We start from the raw sequence: 24,578 nt of genomic DNA, 5'->3' as shown, positions 1-24,578 counted from the left end.
TTGGTGATGGACAGGGAGGCCTGGCATGCTACAATTCACGGGGTCACAAAGAGTCGGACACGACTGAGTGACTGAACTGAACTGATACTGCCAGAACCTCACATTCTCAAAATATTTTAGAAAGGAAACAACACAGTTATAAAGTAGAAAATCTTAAACTTAAGATATTTTAAGAGAAGGCTGCTGAATGGAAAGGCAGTTTTCCATCCAGAAGATGGTGGCGAAATGCACATTGATCTGAAACACCTACTGGTAAAAGTAAAGTAAACTCAACTGCAAATAAGGAAGAATTTCAACAATTCAGGAGAATTTTGACTCAGCTATTGAAGGGCATTGTAAAATAATTTCTGCTGTTTCTGTCCCCCAGAAAAAGCCCAGCCACAAAGGAAAAATCAGTTCAAATATATCACCAGAGCAGAAGGGTAATTCATTGTTGCTTCATTGCTTCCCTCAGTTTTATTTTCCCTTCCTATTCTAAAAATAAATTCAACAGTGCTTTCTACTAGAACAAGTGGTTCCTTTATGTAGGGAGAGATTAAGTTGGTGTTATTTTTTTAGACTTGTTTTTTAAATTTTCAAGTTCCATCACTGAGATTAAAAAGATGTTTTGTAGATTCCATATTTCTTCCAGCATATTGAAGCCCCAAAACCCAGAATAAACCCCTGAATGCTAAGCCAAGTTTATTATAAAGCCCACATCCTTGGCTCCAAATACTCCTGTGCTACCTTTGAGCCACTGAAGTGCACAGAAGTAAACAGTCTTCCAACTGGGGACAGACAATCCGTTATTATGGGCACTTCTCTGATGGCTCAGTGGTAAAGAATCCACCTGCAATGCAGGAGATGTAGGTTCAATTCATTGGTCAGGAAGATTCCCTGGAGGAGGGCATGGCAACCCATTCCAGTACTCTTGCCTGGAAAATCCCATGGGCAGAGGAGACTGTTGGTTTATAGTCAGTCCATGGGGATTCAAAGAGTTGGACATGACTGAGCATGCATGCATAATCCAATATTATATAGTAAACTTGATAGTATCTATACATCTGTGCATTGTATCTATAGATCCTGAAAGAACTCAGAGGGATATCATAATAAACTTATGAAAGGAATGCTCTTAAATTGCTTTACGTTCCCATTCTGTGAAACTGGTGTCACAGAAAAATAAAATCATTTTTTGTCACACTGTCAGAGAAAATATGTTCAGTAGTATCAGGAAAATGTTTACCCTTTAATGATTAGAGATAAATTATATAGCCAGGCCAACAATTTTGAATACATATTCTGTCTATTGTAGGGATAACAAAGTTGTAGGGGTTAAAGTACAGTGAGCTACTCATGTTCAAATCCTGGCTTTACCATTGAATGTGATTATGGACTTGTTATAATTATTTTGTCAAACATAGTGAGGAGAGAGCTGTTTGAACATATTTGAATTCAATTCAGTTAAACAAATAGCTACTGAGTCCTTGTTATGGTCAAGAAATTGTGCTCGGCATTGCAGGCGTCTCAGAGATGAACAGGGCACGGTAATACTGCCCCAAAAACTTATTGAGAAGGGAGATGGGATAAAATACATAGAATGGTAACACAGTGGGTGAGAGAGACATCCCATGAAAGAATCACCAATAGTTGCTCCAGGAATGAGAGTAGGACAAGCCTAGATCGAGACAGAAGAATCAGTAGTAGTTTCAGCCGGGCAGTGGCTGTTAAGAACAAAAGCAAGAGGGTGATGAAGCTTCTGGGAGGATGTGGAGGGCAGGACAGTGCTTAGGAACATACACGCAGAAGCCAGAGTCAGGGCACATTAAAAAAAAAGGTGACCTGCCCTGGGAGAAATACAAAAATTGAGAGAAATAAACTAGAAGTAAGTAAGCAAGCCAGGGTCTGGAATGACAGGTGTGGAATTCTTGCTTAACTCCAAAAGCAATAAAAATGGGCAACATTCACCTATAATGCACCAAGCACCTCTGGAAGCTTCTAGAAAGAGATTAAATACTGGCTTAAACTCTAGATGCAAAGATAGTAACTCAATAGGAAGCAACCTTATGAGTTTTCTTGTGTGAAAATAGCAGATTAAACTTTGAATGGAAATTTATAAATTAATTTACAACTTTTAAGAATGTGTTGGAACTTTATCACATTTTACCAAGCAGCAGGCTTTCTGAAAGACCTTTTTTTTGCAGGAATTGAAATAATTAAATTGAAGATTCAGTGTACCTGTTCAATCATTTTATTAAAAAACTCATTCTGGTTTTCTCTGAGGGAGAGATAAACCACTGCTAAGGGAGTGGATAAATCTTTTTTTAAAAACTGTATTCACCATAAAATATATGACACTATTCCCAAATAACACCTAACAGAAGCAGGTCACATTAAAAAAAAAAAAAAAACTTGCCCTGTCGTACTAGCCATTTGTACTCATTTCTATACCAAAGGTTAGAAGTATAAAGATGATTGAGATATAATCTAAAGCAGAAGAAAAATAGCTTATAAACTAATGATTACAACACAGTAATGGAATACACATCATGCCTGGGGCTGGGGGGGAGGTGGGTGGCGGGTAGGGAGAGAAGCAGGGCTTCAAGTGGAGTAATATTTGATTTGGATTTTGGAAGTGATGTGATTATGTGGCACTACTGATGCTTTTTCTAGACCAAGGGAGCACTAGGTGTAAACGCTTGAAAATAAGGCCAGTGACATGTGGCTGTTTTCGGGAGAGTTACCGGTTTGGTATATTTGGGTATCAGAGAGCTGGACCACTAGGGAGGTCCCAATCCTCTGGGAGTCTAGAGATTATAGGTGTTTATAGACACCACATCAAAAGCATAAATGGGTAAAGCAGTCAAGAGAGTAGAGGAAGAGGGGGAGAAGGAGCCACAAGAACTAACGTATTATTCCATGGGGACACTTAACATGTAAAGAGACCTTAATAATTTATGGTTTCCTTAGTTATATTAATAGATGATGTGCATGCTCAGTCGCTTCAATCCGACTCTGTGTGACCCCAGGCTGTGTAGCCCGCCAGGCTTCTCTGTCCATGGGATTTCCCAGGCAAGAATACTGGAGTGGGTTGCCATTTCCTTCTCCAGGGGATCTTCCCGATCAGGAATCGAACCCGAATCTCCTGCACTGGCAAGAGGACTCTTTACCACTGTGCCGCTCGGGAAGCCCTAATTACAGGTGATATTCAAACGTAGTAATAGAGACAAGGCAACATAGATAATATAGTACAATTCTAACTCTTTCCTACTTGTCTTAATAAAATGGAAGTGTTTATATATTATGACATCCTGAATCTTTACCAATAGCTTCCTGAATTAAATCTCTCCAGACCAAGAAAAAATATGCTAAGTTAAGTTGTTTTCTTGCAGAGAGCATTTTTTAGGCATTTGATATTTGAGGACCATCAATCCCATCTAAAGAGATTCTGTCCCTTCCCTCCAGGAGCTTAGAATCAGCATCAAACACGTTAATACAGACAGGTATATTGGAATGCCACTAGGAACAAAATGGAAACATTAAAGCAATACATGGATAGACAGGTAATTGCATTACGTAAAGGTCAAGTGTAAAGAGATTTATAGTGGAAGGAAGCAGGGCGCACTTAATCAGGGCAGAGATCAGGGACTACCTGTGGAAACAGGGCAGGTTGAGGGTAGAGTCACTTTCTTAATCAACCATGGACGATTTCATGGGAGGAGTAGGGATTTGGCAGCCACCATCAGCCTAACTTGGAGCTGAAGAGTCTCTTGCTATCTTGAAAATGTGTGATTTTTGAATTAGTGAATTGAAGGCTACGCATTATAATCCAGTCTAGTGAAGCAGGAGGATTCCTTTTCTTTCATCTTTGGCTCAGGGATCATTTTAAAAGGCCATCTCTCTCATGTGAGAGTGTTCTTTTAAAAAAAGTAAACTTCTAAAAGTATATTAAAGATTGTAATGCCTAGTTTTACATCACATCTTAAATTTTGTCTACAAAGTCAGATGTTGCTATTTTCCTTTGTGACCAACGTCCTTGACAATACTCAGGAACGAGAACTAACGTTAAAGAAAGCATTTTTCAGATTTCAAAGAGCCACGGGAGACATCTTGGTTCATTGTCTGGCTGAACTTTATCCTATCTAAAATTTATGAGCACGGAAACCCTTCAGATAATTAGAGCTAAGTTCAAACCCTCTGCCCACTGGGTCTTTTATAAAGAAGGAACATTTCAAGAAGAGGAGGGGTGTCAGGAGATGCTTGGGTGACTTGACAAGTATTCATTGGGTGCTGAGATTTTAAAAAGCAGTCCTAAGGAGAGCTCATACTCTCTTTTGGCAGTACATTCAGGATCACTGGGGGAAATTTTTTTCACGTGAGATGAAATGCTCACTGTTCTAGAATTACATACAATTCCTCATGTCATATCTCCAGTGGAGGTGTTGTCTGGTTGTTCTGAAAGAACTCTTAAGATACACAATTTGAAGATATTACATTGCCTCTCCACATTACCCTCTCTGGTCCTTTCATCTTTCTTAAAGATCTTATTTTCCAATCCTTTAATTATCTTTATGGTCAAAACTGAAGTGCCCTTCCATTTGTCTTGTCATGGAGGTAGGCGCTGCCTAGTGATAAGTCCTATATTTATATTTCTCCACCCAAGGGCTACCTTTCTTGTTTAAATCAAAATGTTGCTGTTGACTCATCATATCTTTTGGAAAAGCAACAATAACAAAATGTAGCTTTAAACACATTTCAAAATAAGACACAGAGTGTGCAAATGAACCAGAATTATCTTTCCTTTGTGTTTCTCTGGTCCCCAAGTGGGTCCACTTTATGGGAAAGTAGGAGCCTTGATAATTCGTTCGCAGCAAAATATCACTTACCAAGGTAGTGATATTAACTCAGGTAAGCAAAATGCGTGTTCTTTTCATCTCAGCAATTCCACGCCTACTCACCTTGCAGTTGACTTTTTATAGAACATGTTTGCATTAAAAAAAAAATCCATTTAATTGCATTGGAGAAACACTTCTCTGCCACAATCCAGGCCGATACCATGTTGCAGCTGCTCCTATTTAAAGGATAATTGTAGCCTCCCTCTTCTACAAGGAACTAATTCTGATTTTGAAAGGATTTGTCCTCACAGTTTATCCTGATGAGAGAGGACTGGATTATTGCCGTGTGAAATAGCTGAATAGTCCTATTATGGCCATTATGCCACAAATGTTGTATATTGTTGAAGATCAAAGTACTGTACCAGACTCAATGGTGACATGTACAAGCATGGCGCACTTTCCATAGTATGTAAAAAATACTGCATTTTATGAGTCATTGAGTACCATGTGAGGTATCTGTGGACCCTCTATCATTTCCTTCAAACTTTCATCATTCCAAAAATCCTTTATTTTCTGGTTGAAAGGCTTCCAGTCTAGTCATTTCTCACTAGTCTCCCCAGGAAATAAACTTCAGTACTCTGTGTTCTCTTGTGGCATTATATTACGAACTGCATATCAGCCTAGTTTACATTTAAATTACTTTAGAAAAATAGTGAATGACTCTGGACAACACTAAATTCTAACTGGCAAGTTAAGAAAATGTAAACCTTTCCCAACAAAACCCTTAATGATGTTTTTTGAAACTTTAAGTAGGACTCAGGGTTGGTTAGGTTCTAAGGGGACAGGCATAGCCATTTCACCCCATAACCTTGTTAGGAAGGTCAACCTATATACGCGTGCATAATGAGATAGGTTAAAATAGAAGGTGGCCCAATGAGGTTCAAATGAATGGTCTTTTTAAAAAATGAGGCTTTTCTTCTATAGGAGAGATTGAGGCATTAGCTTTGCTGGAAAACTCACCCTTACATAAGAGGCCAGGGAAAGACTGAATATTAATTTAATTATAAAGTATGGCATACTTGCATTTTAGCTTAAAAATTTAGTATTTCAAAATGAATTCCTACAAGATGTTTTCACAGTCTATCTGTAGAGGTAGTCTGCTGTGGTTGTTGTTGTTTAGTTGCTAAGTCATGTCTGACTCTTCTGTGACCCTGTGGTGGACTGTAGCCTGCCAGGCTCCTCTGTCCATGGGATTTCCCAGGCAAGAATACTGGAGTGGTTTGCCATTTCCATCTCCAGGGGATCTTCCTGAAAGAAAAACTAACTCCCTAAACTAACAAAAAATGTCCCTCAGGAAGTACCACTTTGTTGTTGAATAATTTCTAATAAAACTCTAATATATCACAGATAGGATGAACTTTCTAGGGGATATTTTCCCTAAAGTAACACATCCTGTGTGTAATTTGGAGATCTTACTCCAAGATTTAGGACTTAGCATAGTACAAAGAATCAGTAAACATAAAATGTGGTCAAGGAAAGCAACTGCAAATTTGAAAACATTACAATGTATGGAACCATAATTAAAATGATGATGGGTAATGTTTAGAGAACCAAATCAAATGCTAAGTGTGGTTTGTAATTACTGGTTAGGGTTTCCAATGTCATTTGTAAAACTAAATGAGACAGTGAAGTTAAATGTATAAAAATGAGGACCAGGTCTACAATAGAGGAGGCATTTTATAAATTGCAGCTATCCATGTTATTACATCAATTCTAGTGGGGAGATGTTTTGCTTATAGACACATATTTTCTGGAGCACAGGCTCAGTTGTTCAGTCATGTCTGACTCTTTTTTGACACCATGGACTGTAGCCTGCCTGGTTCCTCTGTCCATGGGATTTCCCAGGCAAAAATACTGGACTGGGTTTCCATTTCCTTCTCCAGGGGATCTTCCCAACCCAGGGATCAAACCCATGTCTCCTGCATCACAGGTGGATTCTTTATCACTGAGCCACTGGGGAGCCTATTTTCTGGTAATGAGGTATGTAAATTCCTAGTTCAGATGACCAAATTGTAGTCTGGCTACACAACAATTTATTCGTGTTTTGTTGCCACACTCAGTCTCTGAAAGGCAGTGCAGGTGATGGGATCCTGGGAGTCAGGGTCCCCAGTGTCTCCTTGTGATTTTCAACCCCAAGAAAAATGCAGCCAATTTTATTTACTAAAATATTTAACATTACCTCTCTGCACATCTTATCTTTCCTTCTAGAACAACTGGCCTCAATCTTTTTAAAAGTTGAGAGCTTTTCAAAAGTCCTATGCCGAGGCCCTACCCCAAATGAACTGAATCAGATTCTTTGCAGGAGGATCCCAGGCACAAGTATTTTTTGAAGCTTCTAAGGTGATTTCACTGAACAAACAGTGCTGGAAACACTGCTCAATAAAACTCTAAAGTCATTTAAAGAAGAAAGTGTTTTGAAGTAATTTGTTGTTATATGTTAACCTACACACAACATACAGCATAGTGCTTTCCCCCCAGCTCATAAACCTTTGATGAAGAATGTACACATGTATGAATAAATGGACAAATAAATGAGAGCCTCGCTGGTAGCTCAGTGGTAACGAATCTGCTGCTAATGTAGGAGACAATGTAGGAGTTTGATCCCTGGGTCAGGAAGATCCACTGGAGAAGGAAATGGTAACCCAGTCCAGTATTTTTGCTTGGGAAATCCCACGGACAGAGAGGCCCAGCAGGTTATAGTCCAAAAGTGTCAAGATATGACTTAGCGACTAACAACAACAAAAAGCCATGACATAGAGTTGAATGCCGCAGAAATTGAAAAGTAACGTAATGACTGGGCCAGAATTTGGGGGAGATTGGATACATGTATACGTATTGCTGAGTTCCTTTACTGTCCACCTGAAACTATTACACCATTATTAATTGGTTATACTCCAATATAAAATAAAAAGGTTTTCTTTCAAAAGTTATAATGATCCTCTATTTTATCTTTCAAATCAATAAGATTTACTCAGAGGTCTCGCTTTTTAAATTTCCCCAAGTTTTTCTTGGTGGAAGTGCACCTACCCATTTGAGACATGGTCATGACCGGTCCTGGGTGGAGCATTATCAAGAGAGTATTTTTTCCGATTACACGGAGACGACACTCCTGGTCTACTCTCTATATATGAGTGATTAGAGTATAGAACTTAAAATTTTTTTGCCAACAGCTCAAATTTGCACCTGAGTTGGGAGAAACTTGGTCTGCTTCCTGTCTTTCTCCTTTGCTCTTACACTACTAGACACTCAACACTTCTGACGCCAGACGTGTGGGTTTTCTCCACATGAAGCAATTTTGTAACACCAGCTGGGTGTCCTACAATTGGACTCAATTCTGCCATTATTTACTTGGAGATAACATCAGAACTCACAGGATCAGGGCTCAGTCCTACAAGACTGCCCCCCCGCACCTCCCCCCTCCCCGCAACGCCAAAGACATACACTCTTCCAGTTGCAAGTCTAGGTTGTTACTTGTGCTTCTCCTTTTTTTCAAACTTCAAACTTTTACTTTGTATTGGAGTATAGCTGATTATTTTCCTGTGGTCATGTATGGATGTGAGAGTTGGACTGTGAAGAAGGCTGAGCACTGAAGAACTGATGCTTTTGAACTGTGGTGTTGGAGAAGACTCTTGAGAGTCCCTTGGACTGCAAGGGGATCCAACCAGTCCATTCTGAAGGACATCAGCCCTGGGATTTCTTTAGAAGGAATGATGCTAAAGTTGAAACTCCAGTACTTTGGCCACCTCATGCGAAGAGTTGACTCATTGGAAAAGACTCTGATGCTGGGAGGGATTGGGGGCAGGAGGAGAAGGGGACGACAGAGGATGAGATGGCTGGATGGCATCACTGACTCGATGGACATGAGTCTGAGTGAACTCCGGGAGTTGGTGATGGACAGGGACCCTGGCGTGCTGTGATTCATGGGGTCGCAAAGAGTCGGACACAACTGAGCGACTGAACTGAACTGAACTGATGGCTGATTAACAATGTTTCGGTAGCTGCAGGTGAACAGCTAAAGGACTCAGCCATACATAGATATGTATCCCTTCTCCCCCAACCACCCCCCCCTTTATCCAGGCAGGCACATAACACTTTAAAAAAAATTATTTATTTCACTGTACCAGGTCTTAGTTGCAGCACACAGGATCTTTGATCTTTGTTGCGGAATGTGGGATCCAGTTCCCTGAGCAGTGATGGAAATCAGTTCTCCTGCGTTGTGAATGCAGTTTTGAGCTACTGGACCACTAGGGGAGTCTCTATTTACCTATGCCTGTGACCAATCAGTTATAAATCAGACGTTCCTATGGCACCTCCTTGGGGTTGCTTAATTTTCTGGAGTGGCTCATAGAACTCAGGAAAAGGTTGACTTACTGTCTATCACTTGATTATATAAGGGTATAATAAAGGACATAGAGGAACAAATAGATAGAAGAGCTACAGAGGGCAAGGTATGAGAGAGGCCAGCACCTCTACTGTTCACCACTTTGGAAGCTCTCTGAACCCTGATCTTTGGGATTTTTATGGAGACATCATCACATATGACTGATCAATCACTCCTTGAAGGACCTGGAAACACAGAGGTTCTTCTGAATCCAACAGAGAAAAATTCTTTTATCTTACAATTCTCTCTCCCTACAATTCGCACCGTGTTCATCTGGAGGTAGAGAGGAAGCTGTATTCTTGCCACTTAAAAAATGATGAGGGAAGAAAGAAAACAATGACTTAAGATGAAAATGATGTAAGAAATATAAAGCAATGCCTAACAAAATGTTCCTAAAGGAGCCATGTATAGACCTCAAGGGATGTTCATTTTATCCTTCCTTATACTGTCCTCAGACAAACCTAGACAACATATTAAAAAGCAGAGACATCACTTTGCCAACAAAGGTCCATAGAGTTAAAGCTGTGGTTTTTCCAGTAGTCATGTATGGATGTGAGACTTAGACCATAAAGAAGGCTGAGTGCTTAAGAATTGATGCTTTCAAACTGTAGTATTGGAGAAGACTCTTGAGAGTCCCTTGGACTGAAAGGAGATCAAAAAAGTCAATCCTAAACGAAATCAACCCTGAATATTCACTGGAAGGACTGATGCTGAAGCTGAAACTCCCAATACTTTGGCTACCCGATGCTAAGAGCCAGTTCATTGGAAAAGACCCCGACGCTGGGAAAGATTGAAGGCAGGAGGAGAAGTAGAGGATAGAGGAGGAGATGGGCATCACTGACTCAATTGACATGAGTTTGAACAAGCTCTGGGAGTTTGGTGATGGACAAGGAAGCCTGGCCTGCTGCAGACCATGGGGTGGCAAGGAGGCAGACACGACTGAGCGACTGAACAACCACCACCACCACAACAACGCAGCCTTAGCCTTCGCTAACTGCCCTCCCTTGGGGTCCCTGGGACAGAAGGCCAGTTAGAGCGCGCAGAGGGTTGGCGCTCCCCGAGGGTTCCCGGCCCCCACAGCAGCGCAGGCAGGAGCAGTCACTTCCACCCAAGAGCGGGAACTGGGGTGGGGAGCGAACAGCTGGGTGGGGACGGCCGCGCGGCTAGAGGTGCTGGGCGCCAGAGAGAGGTGGGGAGGGCCGCGGCAGGGGCGGCGGGAGCGGGGCGGGGCCGGGGCCGGGGCGGGCCTGGGGGCGGGGCCGCGGAGCGGGATGCGCCACAGCGCCCCCTGGCTGCGTGCTCCCCGCTGGGCCCCGTGGCCGCCTCAGGCTCGGGCTCGCCGGCCCCTTTGTGTGCGTCGCGCCGCGGCCAGGAGAGCGCGGCCCGGGGCCCAGCCACGTTCTCCTGGTCCTTCTCCGCTCCACCCTCCTCCGGCCCCCGGCCCCGAGCGTTCGCCATTGGGCCGCCAGCAACCCGCGTCCCGCCGCGCACCCCACCCCGCCGGGCCCGGGGCGCTCACCGCCCCCCTCTACACACCACACCACACACACACCGCCCTGTCCCCCTCTCCGGTCCTCCCCACCCCATTCCAGGCCTCCAAGGTGGAGAAAATAAACTCCAAGCAGAGCAACTCAGAGACTTCAATAAAACGCCCAGGACCTAGAGCCCGAGCGCGTGTGCCGGGCGGCGAGGGGCGCGGGAGGCGGGGAGGGGGGCGCGGGCGGGGGGACAATGAGCGCATGAAGTTACCTGCCCGGCGGCGGAGCGGGCTGCGCGCTCGGCGCCGACGGGTGCGCGCCGCGGCTTGGGGGAGAGTTGAGCGCTTTTCCCCCCTCTTTTTTTTTCTTTCTTTCTTTTTTTTTTTTTCTCCTCTTCTTCTTAAACAAACCACAAACGGATGTGAGGGAAGGAAGGTGTTTCTTTTACTCCTGAGTCCAGACACCTCTCTCTGTTCCGTCTAAGCTTGTTTTGCTGGACACTTTTTTTTTTTTTTTAAGGCACAGAAAAGGAGTTTGCTTGATGTGAGAGTGAAATGGACGTAAGATTTTATCCACCTCCAGCCCAGCCCGCCGCTGCGCCCGACGCGCCCTGTTTGGGACCCTCTCCCTGCCTGGACCCCTACTATTGCAACAAGGTGAACGCTCTGCTTTTGTTTCCGCCGCGTTCTGGCTGCTCGGTCCCGGGAGGGGGGCGGCGGCAGGCCCGCCGGCCGGCCGCGGAGGCCGGTCTCCCGGGCGCGCTCGGCTCGCAGCCCGGCGGCTGCCGGGGCGTGCGCTCGGGGAGTCAGTTTTGCGGAGCAGCTCCCGGCTTTACCCTGCACTGCGATAGTGCGGAAAGTGACGCGCTTTGCTCCGTCGTTCCCTTCCCGCTGATCGCGATTCAGTAGTCCTGCCTAGGGTTGCCGCGGGCGCTGGGGGGAAAAAAAATTAAGAAAGAACAGCAGAATACTTTGGGGGTGTGTCTGGGGTCCCGGAACGCAGGCGGAGAGTGAGAGAATTCCGTTGATTTTCTCGTTTCCCCTTCTCCCTCCTTCGCTCCTGTGCGGGCTGCGGGGGCTCGTGGTACCGCTTCCCGGCCCGGAATTAGTTGCCAGGGGAGCCGCTGGGAGTCAGGGTGCCGGGGACCCGGAGAAGCCCTCCGCCCGGGAACGGCGCTCCGCAACTCTTTTGTTTTCCCGAAGCCGATCGGCGGTAGAGCCCAGTGTCCGGGCTCGGATCTGCAGGCCGGGGTGCCACGGGAGCGCGGGGTCCCGGGGACAGCTCCCGCCCGGAGGTGCGCGCAGAAACCGCGAGTTTGTTAGGAACTGGGCGGGCGCGCCGCGTTCACGTTCGGAGCAGCAGCACTCGGCGCGGGACGCGAGCAGGTCCTGGACTGGACTGTACCCGAAGCCCGGGGACCCCAGGTGCCCAGGCCGCGGGGTCCGGGGCGAAGCCGGCCGGGAGGGTGAGCGGGGCTTCTGCGGAGCTCCGCTTGTCCCAAGGATGGAACAGTCTGGGGATACATAGGAAGGGGGCGACTCCTGCGCTTTCCCGAACTCTCACCTCCCGGAGGGAGGACGCGTGGGGGACCGAGTCCGAGAGCAGCCGCAGGGCCACGGCTGTCCTCGCCTCGGGCTTTTTGGACATGTCTAAACAGTCCTGCCCGGTGAAACGTGGCGGGGAGAATTGAGTTCTCTGCGACTCTGGGGGAGCGGTTTAGACGCCCAGCTCCCGCTCGGTGGACACCGTGCCTCTGCCAGCAATCCCGCGTCGGCCCCTCGGTGAATTCCACTGGATAGAGCGTTGGGACTGGTAACATTTGCCCGGTGGCGAGTCATCATCAAGCAGCTATTTTACGTGAGCCGGAGGTATTTAGCGCGTTTCACCCTCAGCCCCGGGGCCCCAGCACGCTGCAGACTCGCAACTCAGAGTCTTGGTCAATCCAGGCGCGCGCCCGCGCGCATGCACACACACACACTCACACACACACACACACTCACACACACACACACTCACACACACACGCACTCACACTCCAGACACCCTCCAGACACACACCCCACAGAGCTGTGAGTTATAGCATCCCGTGGAGAAGTTCCCTGATGCCCTGTGTATACTATATGTAAGACCAACGTGCGTGTGTTGATGTCTAGGCAAGTTAGAAACCAGAGGAGTCTAGTCTTGGACAAGGTAGAAAGGCTTTTCATCCCGCAGGAAGCATCTCTGTAGCTAGGGACAAGTTGGAGGGTAAGGGAACTTTGACCAGAGAAGTTTCTGTGATGAAGTTTCATTATTTGTTGGTAACATAGCTCTTTTACTCTAAAGTCTGGTTTGCCTTAATAAGGAGGTGTTTTGTGTATGTAATATTTTATTTTTGCTTATAACACGTCTACTAACAAAAATAATAGAAAGGTAGCAGCATTCTTGATAGTAAAGACCTATTCCGCAGTATTAATTGGAACCAAAAGGTCAGAAACATTTTGTCACTGAAACTGGACAAATCTTATTAAGTTTATCTGTGATTTTATAATGTCTTAGATACACATTTCACTCGTCATTCTAGTGATAGGAGGGTCAGATTTAATTTGAAAGTTAAATGCTTTGGAAAATCAAGAATTGCTCCAATATATTAAATCATTTTCCAATTAAGTGCTTTAAATAATTTTAGTGGGTTGTACTGTGCATTGAATAAATTAATTTAGAAAGTCTTCAGAATTTTTTTTTACTAGCTCATTGAAGTTCCTTTTAAGTCATCCAGTGTACGGGGAGCAAACTGTTCTTTTTAAATGCAAATCAGCCACCCTTTCTATAGACTGGATGCAAGTCTTCTATTTTACTTATTCAGGGAATAATGGATTTTTAAAGATACACAGTCATAAGATACACTTTTCATAGTAGGAAGAGACTTCATGGAAATGTTTGCCTCAGGATGTCTGTTCCTGCCCTTCTCTGGGTAGCAGTCTATCAACTATGTTTGTCACTCATTCTTGATTATATTTAGTGTACTGAGTAGATTTGCTAGGCCCCAGAAAGCCCCGGCACTAATGTTTTCTACTCCACCGTGATTAGCATTGGCACAAAATTTCTGTCCGGTTCCACAGTTTGAGCTGCTTACAGTGTAGTCAGCCAGCATTCATTTTTGCAGTGACTCAAGTAGATTTGCTGGGATCTAAAAGGTGGACAGAAGTTTGAAAGAGGTGAAATAATCTTTATCTACATTAGTAAAAACAAGTTAGCTCTGACTCCCCCCAAAGAGAGACGACTGCAAAGTAAACCTTGTCTCTTTCAGAGGTGTCACTAGTGTGTAGTTGATTACAAGAAACAGTCACTTTGTCAGGCTATTTGTTTTCAGTAGGATGATAAGATCATAAATTACTAATTGTCTTTATTTGAAATCTGTCGACACTTTACTAAAGTCAGTGTGCTAAATCCCAGCGGAACCAGTATCTTTCTGTGCTTCAGCACCACACACTGTGACTAGACTTTCTCCAGTGACATTATTTTTTTCAATGTCAGGAGAGACCCTAATCCAGAAAATGAATATCCTCTTCCTGGAGCTTTTCTAAACTAAAACGAGGTTGTTTTACTTTGCTGACATTCTCCAGCACTGCTGCTCTATAGATTGCCAAAACACTACTTATATTGTTCAGTTAATAAACTCTGGAGGAGCAATTTTTTGGAAAACAGTTTAATTTAGTATCGCTCTGTTGCAAGAACACATTAGGTTATGAGCACATCATCATACAAAGTGGCCTCCATTTTCACGTAACCCATTGAGGGAGAAAAGTGAGAACAATGCATCGATGTTAGTTATGGCAACTGTGCGAAGCATCTCTTCTTATACAAACAGCCAGAACTGGATGGCATGTTGCTGTATATAGGTCAGCCTTTGAAATAGCAGTGTAACTCATAGACTGGACAGGAACCAGTAGGCTCAAAGTAACACTGTTTACCTCTGGCAACTTAAAACATGGCTTTGTTTGAGACATTGAGAGATGGGTACCATACTGGAGTTTCATCTAATGAAGGCTATTTTAAGTAACATTGTATCCCTTAATTGAACTGAATGTTACCAAAAGAAATTGGATTATAGGCACTCCCAATTGGAGCTCAGTAGTAAAATAGAGTCCTCTTTTTTTGTTCTAGTTGAAGATGTCAGAACATTAGTTTAAATATATACCCACAGAGTAATAACAGTTCCTTTCAGTTTCTAGTGCAGTGTCATTTCTGAAGATTGTTTTCACTGATTTTATGCTAAATTGGGACGAAGAAGTGGCACTTTTTCATTTCTGCAATGATGTGATGTGTTCAGTTATTGCTCAGTATCTGCCCACATAAGGAGTAGTAATACAATTATGTTATGACATGGCTAATGACAGGGATGCTGACCTCTGCCAGCAGTGGGAGAGGAAATAATGGTCTTTACTGTTCTCAGCGGTTGCTTTTGTGGAATCAGGCCCTGAATCTTTCTTTGACTGATTTAGACCCAAGGAAGTTCATAACACAAACCCATGCTTAATACTGGCTATATACAGAGTGAAAAATAATGGGCGTTTGGAATATTGGGCTTTTGTCATTGAAATGAGGAAGGAAAATGTATCATCTTTTCACATAAACACAGGAGGAAGAACCTGTTTGTGATGAACTCTGACTTAAAATGTCAGGGCTAACATTAAACATTTGATGACTTCTGAGGAAAACAAGATTCATTTTCATCTCTGCAGAATCTCCTTCGAGCTTATTTTCCTGTTTAGAGTATTATGTGTTTTCTTGAATGTGGCAAAACTCACCCTTCCTAAAATACAGGATTTGCAAGCACATTATGATGGAGTCATTATTTCTGCTTTAATAAATGTAAGAAAAAGGAGGAGGGGAGAGAGGAGGGAGGGGAGGACTATAAGCAATTTAGAGCATCATGCTTGATTAGTTCCCTCCCTACCCCCATAACTTCTAGGACTTTGGGAAATTCATAGTCAATACTTTGAACATCATTAGTGTAATTAAAAACTCCCATGGGAGTTTTATTAAGCTGGCATCTTTCATAAGTTTTGAGGTCTTTAAATATGTTTTAAATAAATTTATAGGCAAGAGCTTTGAGCCAAGCAATCATATGGTTTTGGCCACTAAGTCAGATGTCATACAAAAACCTCAAATGTAGCTATTAATATCTTGATTTTGTGAGATATCTCAGTGTCATAAACTCCAATTTTAAATGTCTATGCAAAAATTTTAGTTTTGAGCTTTGGAGCTCATAATGTTGTTTTTAAAATAGTTTACATTATTTACTATTCTCACATTTTACCATTTATTTTAAAGTTACTGAGTGATGATATTAAGGAGCATTTTGATATTTCTCTTAGCTGGGAAAACTAAACTAATATTTAAATATTATCTCATCAGCTGCTTATTGTTGTTTTTTTAAGTGACATGATTGCAAGGGGCTAAGAACAGAGAAAAATGTAAGGCACTTGAATCTGAAAGAAGTAGGGAAAGTTCCAAGTTAACAGTGGTTTTCTTAGGACCAGAATGGGTCTCAAATATTGGTTTTGGTGTGTGGGGCTATTTCTTGTGGTCGTATTTTTTTGTGTGATGGGCTCAATTCAAGAAAGGGATAGGTTAGGGGACTGGGGCTATGGGCATAGAGGAAATCTTACCACGAAGGATGACTTATTCTCGTGCTTTCCAACATTTTGCTAACTTACTAGAAAGTTGAAAAAGACCCTGGGGATATTTCTCAATTACTGGAGATCCTCCTGTCTTGATGGAAGCCTACCCTCAGCAACTGGTCTGTCTGTGTGTCTGGTGCCTCCTCCCTCCCTCCTCCTCATCCCCTTCCCAAACACCCGCAATCCTGGAACAACTCCCCCTCCCCTGCTTTTCTCCTTCCCAGTCTGGGTCTGAACGTGGAAGGTCTATGTTTTCTCACCTGAACTTGCTCTGCTCAGATCCTTGGCTCACCATTGTGTTCATCTTGGCCACCTTTGGTGCTTGTCTTCATTGTCATCATTGCCATCATAGCCATGTTGGCAAGTCCATCCTTCTCCCAGTACTTGACCTTTCTTGGGCACAGAAATTGGAAACTTCTAGTCCGTAGGCCCATGTCCACTTCCTAAAGTCCTCAACTAGGCTGCTATCCTTTTCCCCAGCTGAGTGAATGACCTAGGGTCATAGAATAATAGACTAAGAAAACAGATGTGATCCTGAGAGGAAAGCCATGGTGGGTATTTCTAAGCTCTCACTGTTCCTTTCTTCCAGCACATTTTAAGCACAGTGTATCTAGAGCTTGGGATCAGCTCCTTGAATATCCCTTATCAGTGAGAAATCTTAATTTAGACTCTAAAATAGTATGTAAGTGGGACTATGATCTTCTGATCTTTAGTTGCACATGGTAAGTTAGGTAGTTACATTTATAGTGATTATATGGGTTGGCATGTTTATGTGTTCTCATCAGAATATACATAGATAACTAAGATTGGAATAGTTGGAAATGAAGAACCTATTTAATCACTTTTAGGTAACTTGTCATCCTACATCTTAGCTTATCCAAAGGTGAATCTCAAGGTTTCTGAGAAGTCATAAGGTAGAATATTTAACTTATATTTCAAGGAAAAGTAATATACTACTTATCATGACTCAATGAACTGTTATGAACAATTGCATTTTTAAAATATTGGATCAACTGTTTAAGATAAAACTTATGTTGTATACAGCCAAATATAAGAATCTAACATGTATATCTTTGGGAGAAAACAACATTGTGATACACCATAATTATAAATACTGTGGGCCCCAAAGACATAGCTATAATCTTGGCTGCAAGAAGCTTCCCCATGAAGCATCTGAATATATGAAAGCTGCCTTGTTTAATTGAATTTAAACAAAATTTTAACATGGGAATGTTTACTTTTACCAATCTTAAAGATAGTTTCTTTTTTCTTATTTATTTCGATTTTCATGTTATTAATATACATCAGCTTTCCACGGGCTTCCCAGGTGGTGCAGTGGTAAAGAATCCACCAGCAATGTAGAAGATGCTGCTTCAGTGCCTGGGTTGGGAAGATCCCCTGCAGAAGGAAATGGCAACCCACTCCAATAATCTTGCCTGGAGAATCCTGTGGATGGAGGAGCCTGATGGACTAGTCTATGGGGTCGCAAAGAGTCAGACACAACTGAGCGTGCATGCACGCAGCTCTCCATATATGCAGGTTCTGCACTGGCAAGTCATCCAACTTCAGATAGAAAATATTTGGGGGCGGTAGAGAATCCCAGAAAGTTTCAGAAAGTGAAACTTGAATTTGCTGCACACCAGCAGCAACTATTTACATATCATTTACATAGTGCCTACAGCTATTAGCATAGCATTTACATTGTTTTAGGCATTATAAGTAATCCAGAGATGATTTAAAGTAACGGAGGATGTGTGTAGGTTACATGCAAATACTGTATCACTTTATATAAGGACTTGAGAGACTTCAGATTTTGGTATCCGAGGGGAATCCTGGGCCCAGGCCCCTGAGGAGGCCCAAGAACAACTATTATTCAGTTGATCATTTTCTTTGAAGATGCACTTCCCAGAATCAGATAGCCTGTGGTCTCCAAGGGTTGACAGGACCAGCAGTAGATAGTGAGTTGTGTTAAATGGACTGTCCTGCTAGGAAAGCAGCCCACCAAGATGCTACAGCTTACATCTACCCTAATGAAGTGGAGCATTTTTTTTGTTTTAAACCATGCATGCCAAATTTCATCCTAAAGAGTAATTTCTCATTAAAAACAGTTGAGTTATAAACTGCTTAGAAATGTGGTTTATAATGGAAGTGCCAACAGACTGTTAATTATAGCAGTTCTTCCATAATACTTTGAGACATGGAATTCACATTAACCTGAAATGAGTCTTTCCTGGTTATAACATGTTCCTCCCTATAGCATTCATTTTGAAAATGGGAATGTTATATTGCTCTGTGCCTGGATGCAGCAAAAAGATCAGAGGAGGGGTGATGCCAAAAAGAACCCCCCTGTTTTATCAAGAGGTATCAATATTTCCCTAGATCTCTTTATTTGATCTACAGCGAGAGTTTGCCTGACTTTTAAAATCTATCTTCAGATTTCCATTGTATTTATGAAACACCATCACTGATTTATTTTTATGCTAACAAAGGTCATGAAACCCATGTCACTCTCAATGCTTTTCTGTTTGTCCATTTTTCACTTTGGAGTTTTTAATGGTTCAGCTTTAGCCAAGTATTTATTGTTTTTCATTCTTGAGTTATGTGCTTTTATGAAGCTGTTTTGAAAGGACTCCTAAATAAACTAGTGCTATGGTTCGTTGATAAGAAGCTTTGCTAGTGGCCAAGAAAATATAAAGTGTTTTGAGTTACTATGTGGGCTTATAAGTTACATGTATCTGATCCACAGTTACAACACCATCAGTTGCTGCATGAACACTTTTCCATTCAAGTCTTTGAGCCCCTCTCTGGAAGTCAGTTACCTGGTAGAGAAATTGGCATGCGCACATACAGGTGCTTGTGCGTATGTTGGGTGAGCACGTGTTTTCCTGTGTTTCACATTGTCCTGGATATATTTCTTCCCATAAATGCAGGAGAGTTTACCGCAAGTGGCAGAATCAGTGTGTACAACAACAAAGGCAATCATACTAGCTAGCAGGAATGCCTCATTACCACTCCTTTTTAAGAAACTTAGCCGTATTTCACATGTGACACTTTTTCACAATGATAGGGCTTTAATTGGGCAAATTATACCTTAATAAGACTAAAGAACTGAATCTTTTCTGAGGAAAGCCCTAGGCCTCACTGAAGAAAAGACTTGCTGAAGATTTCACATAAAACCTGGGCTCTTGAACCTATGTTGACTTACCCCCTAGGCAAAATAAATATAACCCTGAAAGGATATGGTTCCCTCCACTTGTTTCCCATTCTGTTTAGAAGCCTGACTCTGTTCTATGTCTGGTAAAAGTTCTGATACCTAAAAACCTTTCATCCACCTGTGTCCCAATCTTGCCTGCATCCACTAGAGGAAATAACTTATGTTTGTATCAAGGCACCCTTTTGAGCCTCAAGGAGTCAACAGAGGTAGATTATTTTGAAACCATGTGAGAAAAGATGTTCAAAAATTCAAGCCATGGTAGACCTTAGAAAAATACTGCATTCTCAGCCCATTTCTTCTATTTCTGCTACCTTAGTGGAATGACGTTTTCTCCCAAAGTCATAGATTAGTGATTCTTTCAGGAAAGGAGCGAAAGGAATAACCTTTCTAGCGGGTCAGAGGTGAATTGGGGAAAATGAGGTGTGTGTCTGTACAGACTGTAATCTCCATCTCTCAGATATTGATAAGCCCCCAGGGAGTGTCTTTTTCGCTTTCTGCATTGTGAGTCAGTGCACCTAATGAGAGATGTTAGGATGGAATCTGTTGTCTATGGGGCAGTGTAGGGAGATAAAATAAAGTTGAGAATGCCTGCTCCAGAGGGAAATGACCTCTTGTAGTTCCTGACTTCAGGGGACTAAGCTTGCCCCTCACTCCCTTCCTCTGATATATGGGCCAGAGATGGGCAATATAATATGCAAGATTAATTAAACAATGGACCAACTGGATCTAAAGATAGTCCAATTACACTGAAAGCATGTCTGCACACCACCTGATATTCTTAAGTCCTTTAACTCAATTAAATGGTTAATTTGAAAAATGATGGGTAAAGTGTTATATGCATTGGCATCTCCAAGCTCTTGTAAAAAACCAACTCTTTCCTTCTACACCAATATGCCTTCACCTAAAATGCCAGGAACAATTGTATAAAGAGAAATGTTAATAATAAAGAGGCAGGATAACCTTTCAACAAAAAGTATATTTTATCATTTGGCAGATGCAGTCATGAACATTAATCATAGAAACCTGCAGATAGTAGAAGCTTAATATCAAAGCTAATGATTTATTTTATGTTAATGACTTTCTGCCAGGGCATAAAAGACTGTTCATAATGGACTCTCTGCACGGTGTTCAGTTACTAAGGCTGATGGGATAATCTTTTTCTCTCTCCAAATTAAGCTTTTTGAAATACATTATGCTGTTATTTTTCAAGGTAACTCTCCAAAATTTACTGCAAAACTAATCTTTTAAGAACTGATTAAAGAAATAAAGAAGAAGAAAAATCCCAAAGCAGCTTTTCTAGTTCATGAACAGTTTGACTTAATTAAAGAGAGAAAGTTTGCATGTATGCTAATATCCCTGAACTTGGAATGCCAAACAGTTTTCAAGTCAGCCTTTGGTGACAAGGTCTGCCTTTTGGAGATTCAGTTCCCATAAGTACATTCCCCAACAGAACCTGTTTTCATCGATTACTGGCCAATAATGAACTGAATGGTAGTAAAACCTGGAGTTGTGCACTGGGAAGTTTTAAAAATTATGTTTACAGCTAGTTATAACCAACATTATATTTCAATAAGAGATAATTTGCCTACTAAAGTTCACATAATGTGCTAATCATGTCTAGTGGTTAATAAAGGCCTCCCACCTCACTCCCCTGATGGCTATAAAAGGCTATTATATTCATGGCAACAGTTCAGGTACAGCTGCTGTGTGTTAATAATGTAGCATTGTCCCACTAATCAACACAGCAAAGGTCAGCACCCCTAAGCACCTAAACTACCTATTCTCTCTCCAAAATATTTATTGACACCCTAAAAGATTATCTGACCTGAAGTTTTCCTTAACTTAGAGTTAGTTAATTCCACACCAAGCTAATTGGGTGATAAAGGTTTTGTAACCTAAGCTAGGTTGTGGAGGAGATGAATATAGATTCATACTAATCTCCCATAAACATGTTTCCCTTTCTGAAGTCATTGACTGAATTAGTGTGAGGTTGTTAGAGCCATGAACCCCTTTATAATTAAGTAAATGTGTTCCAAAGGGAGACTGTTTTCAGATTTTACATGTTATTTGAAGAGACGTTTGGAAGAAAAACAACTTTTCAATAACCAGAAGCTTTTAAAGTAAACAGAGCGAATCGGAAAACGAGAAGGGATATTTAAAGTCTAAACAGACAGGAATCTGTGTTAGTTTATAGACCTGATCCAGTAGTGAAATATTATTTGCTTAATTGTTCTTTTGGCATAGGGAAGCAATAAGAGTAAAAGCTTCTTAAACCATATTTTCTGCACACAAAGAACATATTCACGTGGGATTTCCATTTTGCTAGAAAATCGCACAAATCAATAAGCCAGCACTTATCTGCATTAAAATTAGGCAGACAACAGTTTACAGGCATAGTGATAGTGTAGTTCTCTTGATACCCTTGGTTACTGTTTCAGATAATCCTTGCCTTTGTGTCCTCAGCAGCCAAAATGTTAAGTGAACAAGATCTCCTTTTCTCATCTTGTATTATTGTCTTCTGTTTTCTGTTACTCATTTGGATAGCCTTGTTTGTGTGCGTGTGTGAGAGTGTCTTCTTCCTTGAGGACTTGAGAACCTTAAATGTTTTCAGAAAAGAAAAAGAAATGAAACTCAACTGTGTTTCCATCACCAGGAGAAACGTGAAAGGCGATCTGTGGGAGGAGCCTCTGTGTAGCACATAATGTAGGATGATACATTTGTCATGCTTTAAATATATAATGCCTACAATAAAATATGTACAGGCACAGTTGTGATCTATGAAGTCCCTGGCTCCAGTGCCATTGTTTGTAGTCTCTACGGTTGTCATACATTGTTCTTTGCACATCATACCCTTACAGCAGAATTGGACACAATTTCTAGCTTTCCGTCCTGCACCATTTTCGTTGCACAATATACATGAGTTTGACAGGGTGTGTGGAGGAAAATTCTGGCAAGCAATTGATATTTTGAAGTGGCAAGCGTTTCAGCAGCTGCTTGCTTGTGAAAAAGGAATGATAAGATATACTGTATTGTTAGTTTCAGGGAAAGCATTAAGGTTTAAGCTCTGTAAAAATGTACACATTATTCGTCAGTGGTGAAGCAAGTCTTTTATGTTTTTAGGGCTTAGCTCGCTGGCTGATGTGAACTAGAATGACATTGGTCAGTAAATGAATAGGAGTACTTTGAATTTGAACTGCTGCCAATTTTGCACCAACAAAGGAACTGACAAAAGAAAGATTTTATGTGAAATGCAAAGCACACGCGATGTTTTGGGGGCGGGGAAAGGGAAGGAGGGAGAGAGGAAAAAAAAAAAAAAAAAACACTCACACCAGAGAATATTCTTTAATACCTACTTGCAAAGATATCAAATAGTTAAAATGCATCCATTTTTCATGGCTCATCAGCTCCAACCTAAGCTGTTTTATCTAATGTTCTTTAAAAACCTGTTGTGTACACATAGGCTTCTAGAATCTGTTCATATGGAATTTAGAGTGTTTTTCAAAATATCACACAGTGGCCTGAAGGCCTGTTGGCAGAATATCAGAGTTGCCCATGCTGGAGTCCCCAGCTCTCTCTCTCTCTCTCTCTGGTAGTGGGAAATTGTAGTTTAATCAGTTATGGCACTTTCAGTGTGTAACGTTCATTAGCAAGGCAATTTGTCATGACTGCTAATGGTCAGAATGCATCTGCTCTCTCGGTTACAGAGCGTGATAAGTAAAAAGACAAATATTTCAATACCTGATAGTATTAACTTGTTTCAAATTTATAATCCAAGGTTAGTTGCTCAAAACAGACACAGCAGCCGATTAACAAGCATCCTGTATTCAATTTTAGTGGGCCCTGTTTTTATGGATTTATGACTTTAAAGCAAACTAATGTGCTATTACGAAGGGCACAGTCTTTGATTAGATGTTCAACAGAAACTAAGTTATGAGCAGAGTACCTTCTGGGTTCGTCTGTAGAGAATTTATGTGCATAATATTTTCTGTGGAGTGCTATAAATTGAAAGCTTTAATGCACGCAGTGTTTCTGACATGCCAAATATTCTTCTTTATAATTAAAAAAATGTCACTTTCCTATTGGTTTATAAACTGGTCAGTCACTTTTCAAGTGAGATAGAGACCTGATCTCTTTGAAAAGTTTGAAAATTCTAGTAAAAAGCTTCAGAATGAATTAGAAACGTCACAGCTCTTCCCAGAACTCTGCTTTATAAGATCATTGTTCATTGTTCTACACAGGAAAAGTTAAAAGATTCCCCCCCGCCCAGTTGAAAAGGCTAGAAATTGTTATGTATCTCCTATTTTCTAGATATTACATCACATTGCTTGCTATACAAAATCTTGACACATTTTCATTTTTAATGAAAGCCCATAAAATACAGAGCATAATGATTTCTTAGAAACTGAACCCAATCTTGGTTAAAAAAAAAAAAAAAAGAAAATCGTTCTTGCTAGTAACAAAAGCTGTTACTGTTTAAGTTCCTGTTGAGCGGTTAGTTGGTACGCTTCGCTGAATGTTGTCAAAAAGGCTTTCCTCATGATTGACAACCCGGCAGGAATGTGAATGGAGATTTTAATTGCGTATCATGTGTGCATATCAGAGCGAGTGAATTCATGACTCTGCTTAGCTCCACATCTCTGCAGGTCAGCCATGCCAAAAAAATGCTATTTTATGTGCAATATCTCCAAAGAGAAAGGTGTATGTGTACTGAAGTCATTCGTTATTCATTTCTGAAGTAAAGCACTTGTGTTCCCTTAGCCTTGGAGTTTGAAAATGGAACAGAAATCCATTTGGAGATTTCTTTCTTTTACTCTTTGCACTTATACTTGGATGATGTAAATTCTTTTCTGTTACAAGTTGGGAAAAGTGCCAGAACATATTTTTCTTATGGCACTTGTTATATGAAGTGTGTTTATCTTTTTTCTTTTTCCCTAAGGAGTACTTTGAAAAGAGAAAAAAAAAAAT

At 41.7% G+C, this 24,578-nt stretch overlaps 1 protein-coding gene across 4 annotated transcripts in view; it reads left to right on the top strand.

The window, feature by feature from the left end:
* Positions 1-10,634: 10,634 nt before the first annotated feature.
* Positions 10,635-24,578, top strand: part of TOX (thymocyte selection associated high mobility group box) — a 312,459-nt gene continuing 298,515 nt past the window's right edge. Inside the window, exon 1 of one of the 4 annotated variants that reach the window (XM_070802563.1) lies at positions 10,635-11,389. In XM_070802563.1, coding sequence (XP_070658664.1) covers positions 11,288-11,389 — 102 coding nt within the window. In that variant the 5' untranslated portion in view covers positions 10,635-11,287. Of the gene's footprint in view, positions 11,390-12,475; positions 12,602-24,578 lie in introns of those variants that run through there. The other 3 variants (XM_019973948.2, XM_019973949.2, XM_070802565.1) reach the window with 3 other exon arrangements.

This window comes from Bos indicus, chromosome 14 (genome assembly GCF_029378745.1).
Source record: "Bos indicus isolate NIAB-ARS_2022 breed Sahiwal x Tharparkar chromosome 14, NIAB-ARS_B.indTharparkar_mat_pri_1.0, whole genome shotgun sequence".
In the NCBI taxonomy this organism is placed as follows: domain Eukaryota; kingdom Metazoa; phylum Chordata; class Mammalia; order Artiodactyla; family Bovidae; genus Bos; species Bos indicus.
The sequence above is the reverse complement of the archived record's forward strand: the minus strand, read 5'-3'. Positions and strand labels throughout refer to the sequence as shown.